Source organism: Abramis brama, assembly GCF_963993115.1.
Source record: "Abramis brama genome assembly, chromosome: 19".
NCBI lineage: Eukaryota > Metazoa > Chordata > Actinopteri > Cypriniformes > Leuciscidae > Abramis > Abramis brama.
Genome location: NC_139981.1, coordinates 7,930,832 through 7,943,896, shown reverse-complemented (window position 1 = coordinate 7,943,896; position 13,065 = coordinate 7,930,832). Strand labels below are relative to the sequence as shown.

The following is a 13,065-nucleotide window of genomic DNA, read 5'->3' as shown; positions in this document are numbered from 1 at the left end:
CTCAACATTTGGATGTTTTTTATCAGCAGTGTCAACTGGTAAACCACAGGACAAAAAAAAGTCAAATTCAAAGATAAGTGTGAAGCAACACCTAAGCCTTTAAGATAAACGAGAACTAAAATATCTGATAAGCATACCATGCAGGACATCTTAAAAACTGGTTCCTGTATTATGAAGCATAGAGAGTTATTTGCCGTAATATGTCGAGATGATTTAGAATGATTAATATAGTGCATGATGCAGTTCACTCATACTTCTTAATGCAAGTAACTTGGTTGAAGCCTGCCGCAAAGCTAACCATGATCACATCTACATATTTCCGTGTGTGATATGTGCGAAGTCGGTGGCTGGCTTGTGTGAGTCAGTTAAGAGAATGGGAGTGAGAGGGGGGAGAGAAGAGGAAATGCAGTCTGTGTGCGACTCTTGAAAAGTCCATTCGATTTCACTTGCAGAGCTCATCTCCAGCTTGACAATGCCCAACTACACAGTGACTATCGCCACTGGCACTCAGTGGTTTGCTGGAACAGATGACTACATTTACATGACCCTGGTGGGATCTGAGGGATGCAGTGAGAGAACCCTTCTGGATAAACCCCTCTATAATGACTTTGAGAGAGGAGCGGTAAGAAACTAATGGTCTTTACCTGCAATGAATATGCGGTAACACTTTATTTTACAATATCTTGTACATTTAAGTAATTAGCAACATCTACTTACTATAGGGTGAGGGTTTGATTTAGGGTTCAAACCATAACCCTATAAGTACATGTTGCTAATTAGTTAAAAGTTAAATTAGTTATAATTATTACGCTGTAACTAGAACACCTTAAATTAAAGGGTTACACTTTATTTTAAGGTGTCTTTTTTTTACATTGTAATTATACATTATGTACCGAGTTATATTAACTACATGTACCATAGGGTTAGATTAGGGTTTGGTTAGGGTTAGTGGCATAATTATGCATCATTTATGTATTACTATGGTAACTACATGTAACATATTTAACAATGACACTGTAAAATAAAGTGTTAACAAATAAAGTGTAGCCCTGTGTGCAAAGATTATGTATGACTATTTATTAGACCTTTGAGATCCTTTTAAGGAGTTTGTTCCATTGTATCTGAATTATATTTAATGTGTTGTGTAATTAAAAAAATGCATGGCAGAAATGAATTGCCTTACTCTTTGTGAATTAAATGTGCAAAGCTTTATAGGCTTATTTAAAGCTGGTATTCTTTCACGGCGGTTGAAAAAATAGCTGGATCAAAATGGAAATGGCTATTTTGAAAATGGCGGATCCAATTTTGGGCATGTTTTGTCCCATATTTGATGATTATGGCTTCATGACTAATCAAAAACAATCAAAATCTCTTCATAACAACATAACATCTTTATTGTCAGAGTTGAAGTCCACTATTGCATGTGTCATTTAAAGACTTATACTGTATGTACTGTAAGACTGTCTATTGAAACTATGCATGTCTTTTTTGAGCAACTGTTTTTAAATAACATCTTAAATATGGGGTAATTCAAGGTGGACTCATATGACATCAATGTGGGAGAGGACCTGGGTGAAATTGAACTGTTGAAAATCGAAAAGAAGAAATACTGGGTGCACGATGACTGGTACTGCAAATACGTCACGGTGAAGACACCCTATGGAGATTACATTGAGTTTCCCTGCTTTCGCTGGTTAGTTGATGACAAGGAGGTGGTCCTCAGAGATGGCAGGGGTAGGTTCTGATTGGCATTGACATTGACATTTTTTTCCTGTAATAGAGCGCTAAACTTTACCATAATATAATGTTTCAATGTTTGCTGTGTTTCAGCTCGATTGCCACAGCATGACAAGACCGGATTGGCGAAACAACACAGGCACAAAGAACTAGAACAGAGACAGAAGATATACAGGTTTGATGTAACTTTTAGAAAGAGGTTAACCACTATACTAGTTCTGGTCTCCAGGAAAAATTCTTTCCTCATAAATGCACGTGGTCAAGTCTACAATTTCATCAGACCATTCGTTTTCCTCTTGTCACAGCGCTTGCCTCATATTCATAGAAATTCATAGATACTATATATACAATCACAGAAACTTTCACGCGCTGCATTTTGTTTCAGAGTTTGAGGGGAAATCAAAACGTCAAACAATGACTGAAAACGTGTTAGTTGGAGTGATGAGTGGGATTCAGGACAAACTGGATGATACAGTCAGGAATATAAATTATTAAAAATAATATTTGTGATATATACATATAGAATAGTCTATGGTATTTATATATAGTACACTATATGTTTACATATATATTTTTACACTGTTTAATCTTTACTTAATTCTGTGTATTTCAGAGTTCATACTGTGCACTCTTAAAAGGCTTTATTTGCATCGATGTTTCCATGAAGACCTTTTAACATTCATGGCCTTCCCATCGCACAAAAGCTTCTTTATAGTGGAAAAAGGTTCTTTAGATAATTGATATGTTCTTTACACTTAGAAAAAAAGTATTCTTTTAAGAACTGTTTAAAAGGTTCTTCTTTGGGGAACTGAAAATGTTTCTTCTATGGCATCACTGTAAAAAAAAAAAAAAACCTGTTGAAATTCCAGGGTTAACTTTCTTACACGCGACCTGTTTAAAGGGGTCCTATTATGCTTTTCCACTTTTTCAACTTTAGTTAGAGTGTAATGTTGCTGTTTGAGCATAAAAAAGATCTGCAAGGTTACAAAGCTCAAAGTCCACTCCAAAGAGAGATATTTTATTAAACAGAATCCCCTTTTCAAGAACTACAACTCGATGAAGTCATTAGGTTTACTCATTTGAATAATTCCCACCCACGAAATATGCAAAAAAGGGGGACGAGGCATTAGAGAAGACAGTGTTGTTGCCATGTCAAAGAGATGCTGTTTTGTCCACCCCGTTTCCAAAACAATTTTTTTTGACCTTCCTAAGGCTGACGAACTTAGAGTGGTTTAAATTTATTTTAAACACTGTTCCTGAACATTAAAACCCAAATTTTTATCTGTGCGCTGTACATTTTTATGGAGAACAGCTTGTTTGCTAGCTTCTGTAAGCTCTCGCTTTTGAAAGACGGTTCACCGCTCCTTAGGAAAATTAACCTTGGTTTAGTGATTGATTACTGTTTGTATTATCTTAGTTTTCCGACAAATATCACGATTAAATGGTATATAACATCGTATCTATAAGGTATAAGAAAATTACAAAAAACATAGCACTCTGAAACGTCCTGTGAAATCCGTGCTTGCAAAGTCTATGCATGAAACTCGTTCTGCACAGTCCTCTTGTTCGTTAACATTGTCAGGGTCTGAATCGGGCTCGAATTGGTTTGAAATTGACGCCATCATTAATATTTACACTAGAGAAGAACTTGCAGTTATGGAGAGGCCAGCTAACCGATCACAGCACATTTTGTATTCCGGAAGGAGGGGCTTCATCGAAATCAGTGTGTTCGAGCCAGACTGGGGAGAGAGGTGCTGTAATAATGCAAAATAATGCGTTTTTTTAACAAACAAGCATGAAAACATATTCTAGTACATCCCAAAAATAAAATCAAGACTTTGTTAAAGGGCATAATAGGACCCCTTTAAATAACATTCTGTCTCGTTCTTGCGTATCGATTGAATTTATATTCCTGATTGTACCAAGTTTGTCCTGAATACACTGTTCTGACCATAATCGTAAGAATAAAGCACTCTCTTCACTCCAATTAACACGTTTTCCACCATTGTTTGACATTTTGGTTTTGAAAGCAAAATACAGCACGTAAACATTTATGTGACTGTACAAAGTGTTTGAATATTTAATGAGGCAAACGCTGTTCAGTTTGTTGCTAAACAACTGGCCGTCATTTTCTAACACTGCATCATTTCACACCTTTATAGACACATTTATTCACCCTCATGTCTCATATTCACAAAACCTGTAAGACCTTTTTCTTCTGTGGAACACAAAAGAGTAGGCCTAAATATTTTGTTTTGATATATTTAGAAATTTTAAAGAATGACATGACAGAAGTTATATTTGGATAGACTATCCCTTTAAAAGGAGAGTTTAAAAAAAGAAAATAACCCAGGGTTAAGTATGAAAAGCCTACTAGAGAACACTAATTATAGGAACAGAAATCTGCATTTGTCTAGTAACTCACAGGACTGAATCTGGGATGTCTGCCGATGACACCATCATACCACATATATGACCACACTGTCCAGGAAATCCAGTTTTTAAAAGCAGAACCTTATATTTATTTCATAATATTGACAATAAATGATTTGGTGCTGATATAAAAGAGTTTTACATTTTAAAACATGATTTTGTTCTTCATGTTGAAGATGGAAAGAGTGGCATCCTGGCTTCCCTATGAGCATAGATGCCAAAGCCCATAGTGAGCTTCCGCGAGACATTCAGTTTGACAGCGAGAAAGGAGTGGACTTTGTGCTCAACTACAGCAAAGCGTAAGATTCATTTAGTTTTCTGGTCTGTTCAGTCAGATCACTGTTATTTACATAAAGGGAACGTCTGTTTGTATTTATGCACATTTGCATGTTTTTTTTAGAACTCTGTTTGTGTTTTGCATGTATCTCTAACAAGGTCTGAATACACATGCATTGTTTTTGTGGTATTATACATTTGCACAGGCCTTGCCGAACTGTGTTAGCCTGTAGCTACTACTATAAGAGTGTGACTGTTAAAAGGGGGAAATTGCAGATTCAGTAGATGGTGTTGTTGATATAAATAGTTTTGAGAAGTGTCTTTCTCAGTCACAAGCATGTACGTGCTTATCACCCATATCTGCAGACACACTGACAGTCAGATTATTACAACAACAAAAAATGCATTAGGTGCAGGAGTTCTCTGGTTCAGTATGTGGGTGTGAGAAACTTGGTAACGCTTGTGAAAACGAGGTGCACTTAATTGTACTGAATGTGCATTTGATGGGAACATCACATCTTTAAAGTGTAATTAAAAAAAACCCTAGACTTTAAGATAAAATAATATCAATGAAATAAAAGTCTACTTTAGAGTATTTAGAGAAAGTACACTTTTATGACTACATTTCTTAAAGGGATAGTTCACCCAAAAATAAAAATTCTGCCATAATTTACTCATCCTGAAGTTGTTCCAAACCTGTACGAATTTCTTTCTTCTGCTGAACACAAAGTAAGATATTCTGGGTAACCAAACAGTTGATGGACCTCATTGACTTCCATAGTATACCAAAAAAAAAAAAAACATACAAAAAAATAATAATACTATGGAAGTCGATGGGGCCCATCAGCTGTTTGATTACCAACATTCTTCAAAATATCTTCTTTTGTGTTTAGCAGAAGAAAGAAATTCATACAGGTTTGGAACATCTTGAGGGTGAGTAAATGATGAAAGAATTTTCATTTTTGGGAGAACTATCAATTTTAATACACTTATTACATTTGAAATCATTATCTTTTGTCACTGTAAAGAAGTACATGTATTGTGTTGACTAACATAAAGCACGTGTAAAGTACTTGATTATAACATCAACTGTAGTTTGATATTCAATATTACATAGTATAATTGTTAATATATTTTAAAATTACAAAATTTCAGTTTCATCATTTGAGATTTGTAATTACAAATATATTGAAATACATGAAATAACATTTTTTGTTTAACATAAATACTTAGTACATTCTGAACTATATTTCAAAGACAATAGAAGTATGAAATTACATATAAAGATGGGTAAAAAAAAACGAATTGCATTTAATACAATTTAAAATATAATACATTTTCAAAATTGCAAATTACATGCAATGAAGTGTACTCTTTTAAAAAGTATGCTAAAGTGTACTTCTTTTCACAAGGGTAGACTATCCAAAATCCTGTGTCAAAATTGAAAATGGCATAAAATTGGCCTAGTATTAATTTACTCAACTAGCTCAAAATTTCTCAAAATAATATCACCAAATACTGTATCTCTCTTTATATATTATTACAATATATAATGCAATATAATATATCATTGCCCATATGTAAAGCGTTTTTATATTTGGCTGTGTTCTATTCCTTAGGATCGAGAACCTTTACGTAAACCAGTTCATGCACATGTTCCAGTCCTCATGGGGAGATTTTGCAGACTTCGAGCGTATATTCATGAGAATTAAGAACACAATATCAGGTTTGGATTTATGTAATGATCTGTTGAAGATTTGCTCATGACACACAATTATCCAGCTCACAAACACTTTCATTGCGTACCATGCATGAATCACCTCTTTGGAATTTGAAGCACTGCTTTTTGTTTAATCATTAATAACTGTTAAATACCTAGAGTACAATATTTAGTTTTTATGTTAGGTTTAATACTCTTTATAATTTAGAATAATATACCAAATAGTTCTGAGTGACAATTTTAAAGCACACAGCTGCTTCAAAATTTCATTTTTGATATATGAATGTGTACAATTTATGTAAGGTAAACGTATCTTCAGGTATATATTAACAACAAACACTCTTTTATTTGCCTGCTTGTGTCACTTGCACAGAGTATGTGATGCAGCATTGGAAGGAAGATTTCATGTTTGGATACCAGTTCTTGAATGGCTGTAACCCAGTGGTCATCAGGAAATGCACCGAAATTCCCGACAAGTTTCCAGTCACACAAAAGATTTTGGAGAGCAGTCTGGAGAGAGGTATCACTCTGGAAGAAGAACTCAAGGTTTGCAACACACATGAGCCATGCACAGGTTGTGTCAGTTCAGCATACAACAACCAACGTGATAGAGAATGGGTTTAGTACAACCTAATGTCTTGCTTTTCAGGAAGGAAACATCTTTATCGCTGACTATGAGTTATTAGATGGTGTTACTGCCAATGCTACGGACCCATGCACCCTTCAATACTTGGCTGCACCCATCTGTCTGCTGTATAAGAACATTCAGAACAAAATCATGCCAATTGCCATCCAGGTATCTACACTTAAAAACAAGCACATATGCTGGAAACATACCAGACAGTTATGTTTCAGTTATGCAGACACACAATGCGTGATAAGATTTCAGCTTCTGTATTTCTTTTTTCACACTCTCAAGCGACCGTTTGAAATTAGACAAACTGTTCAGTTAGTAGATGCTTTTGTTAAAAGTGATTTAAAACAGGACGAATACAAGCAATTTAACATAAAGGAGACAAATGTTTTATTGAAAACAGCTATAAAAAGCTCTCTCTATTTCACTTTTTCTCTCAAAGAATGAAAACAGCTTTAGTGATGAAAAACACAATGAACAACACTAGGTTTTAGCCTAGTCCTAGACTAAAATGCATGTTTTAGCTATTTTAACTCAAAGCAACTTGCACTGACATATGTCAGAGCCAAAGTTTTGTCTCAAGATGCACACCATTAATGTTTTTGCACACAATCATGTTTATAAAAGCTACTTAAATAACCTAACTGAACTAAGACCTAATCCTGGCTTAATTTAAGCGCTGTCTGTGAAACCAGGCCTATATGTGATACACTCTTCATTGATAAAATGGCTTTTATTAGTAGGTATACTATGCTTTTTGCAAAAATATGTTGCAATAAATGTTGATAGAAGATGGATAAAGAAATGGCTGAAAAACATGTTTGTGGTGGGCCGCGGGAGGAAACGGGCGTGTTTTCAAACCATGTTTTTGAGACTGTATTCAGCAGTTTTAAGGATAAAATACTCAACAATGGTCTTAACTGATGAATTTGCTAATGGTTTGTCTCAAAGCATATTAAAAACACATAGACATATAAACAACATTTAAAACTTGATTTTCACCATAGGAGTCTTAATAAAATGATTATTTCCTGTGATGGCAAAGCTGAAAATCTAAATTTTCAGCATTATTATCAGTTTTTAGTGTCACATAATCATTCAGCAATTATTGTAATGTGCTGATTTGGTGCTTAAGAAACATTTCTAATTATTATCAATGTTGAAAACAGTTTTGCTGCTTAACATTTTGTGGTGGCAACCGTGGTAGTTTAAAAAAAAAAGAATTACAGGAAGTTTGTGGGTGATGGGGGGGGTATGGTAATTGTACTGTCAAGCACCAAATCACATTCAAATATACCACATGGTGTATGCCAGGGTTCCTCAAATCCAACTCTAGAGGGCCACTGTCCTGTAGAGTTTAGCTCCAACTCTAATCAAAAGAAACCTGAACAAGCTAATCAAGGTAATTACAGCTAGGTGAGTTTGAGCAGGGTTTGAGCTAATCTCTGCAGGGCAGTGGCCCTCTAGTCTAGGGCTGGATTTGAGGAACCCTGGGGTATGCGCTACATATACAAGTTTTCTGAATTTTCATAGCTTTGTATAAGGTAAATAGGGAAGGAAGTCATATATTGATTTTATTGAGTGAATGGAATATGAGAAATAGTGAAGTCTCACATGTACACCCTTGCACAATTTGAAAACCATGGCTTATGCGACTGTCTATAAAATGACTTTTGAAAATGACCTCTTTTTCATTTGGATAGCTGGGTCAGACACCAGGAGAGGATAATCCTATCTTCCTTCCAACTGATGATGAGCATGACTGGTTGCTGGCCAAGATCTGGGTGAGATCTTCAGACTTCCACGTACACCAGACAGTCACACATCTTCTCAGGACACATCTGATATCTGAGGTCTTTGGCATAGCCATGTTCAGACAACTGCCGGCAGTTCATCCCGTTTTTAAGGTAATTCCTTGTTCTCTCTATGGAATTTATTCTATAACATCGGTTTGAATGTATATGCATGGTTGAGGATACATTCTAAAGGCATCTTCTGCTCTTCCAGTTGCTGTTACCTCACATCCGTTTTACAATTGCCATTAACACCAAGGCTCGTGAGCAGCTAATCTGTGAGTGTGGACTTTTTGACAAGGTTAGTTTCTCTCTTTCTCCACAGTTCACTTCCTCCATAAGCAAACTCTGTCTAGAATGTTCTCTATATGGGCCAGATTTACTAACAGCTTGCGGCAGCACAAAGCCTACTGTCAGGATTTCCTAAAGACACGCAGTGAAGAAAATGCGCTGAAATCGGCTGAAAGATTCAAGACTCATTCATAAAGATGGGCTGCATCCGAATATGCCTATTTCCCTACGCAGCATGCAAAAAACACTATGTGAAAATAGTAATATATCCAAATTCACAGTATTCATAAAACAGTAGTGAAAAAGTTCCGGATGACATACTACTTCCGTCTAGATTCTGAAGGGTGCATCCAATGGACACTTTACTATCCCATGAGGCCACGGCAAAGATTTGTAAATAGTAGTGAAGCGATACAAATTACGCTGGTAGGTCACATAACAATGACAACATGACGAATATAATACGTCTGGTTTAGTAGGCCTACGTAGTTAGTGAGTATGTGATTTCGGAGAAAGCCAGTGTTGTTGAAATGTAAATGATTCATTGATTCACTCATAAAGACAGTCACTTCTCGCTACCTACTGGTATAATGATGTAACATCCAGAAAGGGTGACTGAAAAAAATCGCATACTCTCTTGAGTAGGTACTTATTTTGAATAAGTAATTACTTCACGACCCCTTAAAAAGTATGTTCTATATAGTATGAATGTGTGTAGTATGAATGTAATCCAGACGTACTACATTCGCCATGCTGTCATTATCATGTGATCTACCTGCGTAAGTTACGTCGCTTCACTGCCATTCATAAATCCTCTCACGGAAGAAGTAGGTCATCTGGGTACTTTTTGCCTACACGTTTATGAGTTCTGTGAATTCGGTCATATTTCTTTTGTCACATACTGTTTTTCGCCTACTATAAAGTAGGGAAGTATGCAATTTCGGATGTAACCTTACAGTCTGAATACGCGTAACCACATACTCTTAAAAATAAAGGTTCTAAATGAGGGTTTTCGCCGTGATGCCATAAAAGAACCATTCTGTTCTCCAAAGAACATTTCAGCGATCAGTTCTTAAAAGAACCATTTTTTTTTAACGTGATGAACATTTTATTAATCTTTAGAACTTTTTCTGTACTCTATCTCTGTTTGTGTATCACAGGCTAATGGGACAGGTGGAGGTGGCCACGTAGAACTGGTCCAGAGGTCCATGAAAACCTTCACATACAAGTCCTTGTGTTTCCCAGAGGCCATAAAAGAACGAGGCATGGACAGCCAGGAGGAACTGCCCTACTACTTCTACAGAGATGATGGCTGCAGTGTCTGGGAGGCTGTGACAAGGTATGTTACATAGCTGATAAAAAGAAGAAGAAACATTCATTTGTAAAAAGGAATGAAAAAGACTCAATAAAAACTTGTTTTTGTTAAGTAATTTGATATTGATTTGCTCTCTTTCTAGTTTTGTGACAGATGTAGTGAACATCTACTATGAGAAAGATGAGACAGTTCAGGGTGATGAAGAGATCCAGGCATTTGTGAAAGATGTTTGCAGCTTTGGAATGCAAGATTTTGACAAATGTGGTAAATATATTCTTAAAACAAATTCAAAAATTGCATGATGCAAAGGGAGGTACACTTGAGTATACCTTTATAAAGAGTACTTATTATAGAAAGAATATACTTACTGTAAGGTGGAACTGAATATAATGTTGTCAGACAAGTGTACACTCTTTAAGTATACTTAAGTGGCCTTTAGTTAATTTACATTATATTATCTGCACAAACAGTTTTAAAAAAATATTTAACTTAAAATAAATTTGAAGCCCACAAGTGCACATTCAATACATTTAACACTTTCCCAAGGGTGAGTATGTTCTTTATAAAGGGTTAAAGGGTTAGTCTCACCCTCATGTTGTTCCAAACCAGTAAGACTTTCGTTCATCTTAGAAAAACAAATCTTTTTGATGAAACATCCATTGATAGCTACACAACTACCACTTTGACGCTTCAAAAAGTTCATAAAGAAATCGTAAAACTAATCCATATGAATTGAGCAGTTTAGTCCAAATTTTCTGAAAATGAACAAAAGCTTGCGGGTTTGGAGTGACATGAGGGTGAGTAAATGATGACAGAATTTTCATTTTTGGGTAAATTATCCCTTTAAATGGCTTTCTTAAAGGGATAGTTCACCCAAAAATGAAAATTCTGTCATCATTTACTCTCCCTCAAGTTGTTCCAAACCTGTATGACTTTCTTTCTTCTGCTGAACACAAAAGAAGATATTTTGAAGAAAGTCGGTAACCAAACGACTGATGGACCCCATTGACTTCCATAGTAGGAAAAAAAAATAATAGCAACTGTTTAATTACCAACCTTCTTTAAAATATCTTCTTTTGTGTTTAGCAGAAGAAAGGAAATCATACAGGTTTGGAACAACTTGAGGGAGAGTAAATGATGACAGAATTTTCATTTTTGGGTGAACTATCCCTTTAAGAGTATCCTGGTGACAGAATACGTGTACGACATCAGTAACTTTCAAGTTCCTCTTTCAGTTCACTGTTCAGTAGGTGAACTGAACCACCAATATTTTAATTAGCAAATATTTAACTTATTACTAGTTAACTTATAGGGCTACCGGCCTTGAATTTCCGGCCTGAGTGCATTCTTTTGTAAATGTGTCTGACTGACCTCTATATGAACCCTATATTGATGACAAGTTGTCATTGTTTGCAGAGTTTCCCAAGAGTTTACAAACCAAAGAGCAGCTAGTGGAGTATCTAACTATCGTCATATTCACTGCTTCTGCACAACATGCCGCAGTAAACTTCGGCCAGGTGACATTACACACTGATGTTTCTGGCATATTTTGTTGTAAAGTGACATGAACAGCAAAACTAATATCCATGTTCTGACTCTTTACTCCAGTTTGACTGGTGTTCATGGATTCCAAATTCCCCCCCAACCATGCGAAAACCTCCTCCTACAAAGAAGGGCGAGGTGGATATGAAGTACATAGTGGATAGCCTGCCTGATCGAGGACGCTCCTGCTGGCATCTGGGCGCTGTGTGGGCCCTCAGTCAGTTTCAAGAAAATGAGGTATGAAATAAGTGCATATTTACATGAACACACACAAGCTCAGATGTGCTATGTGAACAATGACAGATTCTGAAATGTATGATTTTTGCAGCTGTTTCTAGGTATGTATCCAGATGAACATTTCATCGAGAAACCTGTGAAAGAGGCGATGGTGAAATTCCGCAAGACTCTTGGAGAAGTGACCAAAGTCGTCAAGAGCCGAAATGAGGGGAAGAAGTTGCCTTACTACTATCTGTCTCCAGAAAGAATCCCAAACAGTGTGGCTGTGTGATTCACAAGTCACACAGAACCATACAGACGTGCCATGCTAGTAGTAAAAAGTGTTTTATCAGAGTGTTTTATGGGATAAAAAAAAAAAAAAATTTTTTTATATATATATATATCAAGGTTGCTATGTGTAATGTAAGAGAAGTTCCGTAATAATAAGAAAATATGCAATAACAAAGTTGTAGCCAGAATTGATTTTATCTTAATATCAGCCATTTGCTATGTTTTTTTTAATACTGTTTATTTTATCCATATGCATATTTCAGCAACAGTTTCTTCATTCTTGATCATCACAGGGGGAACTTTTTGAGTTTAAAACAGCTTGTTTGTTTGAAAATTGTGTGTAACAGATTAAGGTAACACTTTATTTTAGTGTCATTGTTATATATGTTACATGTAGTTACTATAGTAATAACTATAAATTATGCATAATTACATGCAACAAGGACACATTCAAATAAAGTGTAACCCAGATTAATTGTATCTTTTTTTATTTTAAGATTGATTGTTTACTTTTAAAGTCATGAATGTCTACTAGTTAATACTCTATTGGATAAAACATGATACACTGAGAGACACATAAGCTTTGATGAGTCTGGATAAATTGTCTTCTGTGAATAAATGGGCAGCTTGTTTTACAGTTGTCGAGTTGTCACTGGTTATGTATTAAAGCCAAATTATATCAGGTCACTAGGATTAATTTCATTTTTTTTTTTTTTTTTCGTAAAGTTATTTACTTCAGTTTGGTTACTGAGAAGAGAAAAAAATCACACTTTGATTTATATTTTCTTTTAATTGTTCCATTAGCATTTGCACATTT

General features: G+C 35.5%; 1 protein-coding gene across 1 annotated transcript; it reads left to right on the top strand.

Moving 5' to 3' along the window:
* Positions 1 to 129: 129 nt before the first annotated feature.
* On the top strand, positions 130 to 12,888 carry alox5a (arachidonate 5-lipoxygenase a). The gene is made up of 14 exons (XM_084092392.1): positions 130 to 622; positions 1,536 to 1,734; positions 1,831 to 1,912; positions 4,347 to 4,469; positions 6,066 to 6,172; positions 6,540 to 6,712; positions 6,816 to 6,962; positions 8,504 to 8,707; positions 8,808 to 8,894; positions 10,045 to 10,223; positions 10,342 to 10,463; positions 11,616 to 11,716; positions 11,808 to 11,978; positions 12,070 to 12,888. The coding sequence occupies exons 1-14, from the start codon at positions 473 to 475 to the stop codon at positions 12,247 to 12,249; spliced, it is 2,025 nt and encodes a 674-aa protein (XP_083948518.1). The 5' UTR covers positions 130 to 472; the 3' UTR covers positions 12,250 to 12,888.
* Positions 12,889 to 13,065: the final 177 nt, after the last annotated feature.

Bases quoted from the DNA above. Each gene is read 5' to 3' on its own strand.
- alox5a (XM_084092392.1), top strand. From the start codon at position 473: ATGCCCAACTACACAGTGACTATCGCCACTGGCACTCAGTGGTTTGCT. The intron at 8,895-10,044 runs GTTAGTTTCTCT...TGTGTATCACAG, and splicing joins AGTGTGGACTTTTTGACAAG to GCTAATGGGACAGGTGGAGG. The intron at 10,224-10,341 runs GTATGTTACATA...CTCTCTTTCTAG, and splicing joins GTCTGGGAGGCTGTGACAAG to TTTTGTGACAGATGTAGTGA.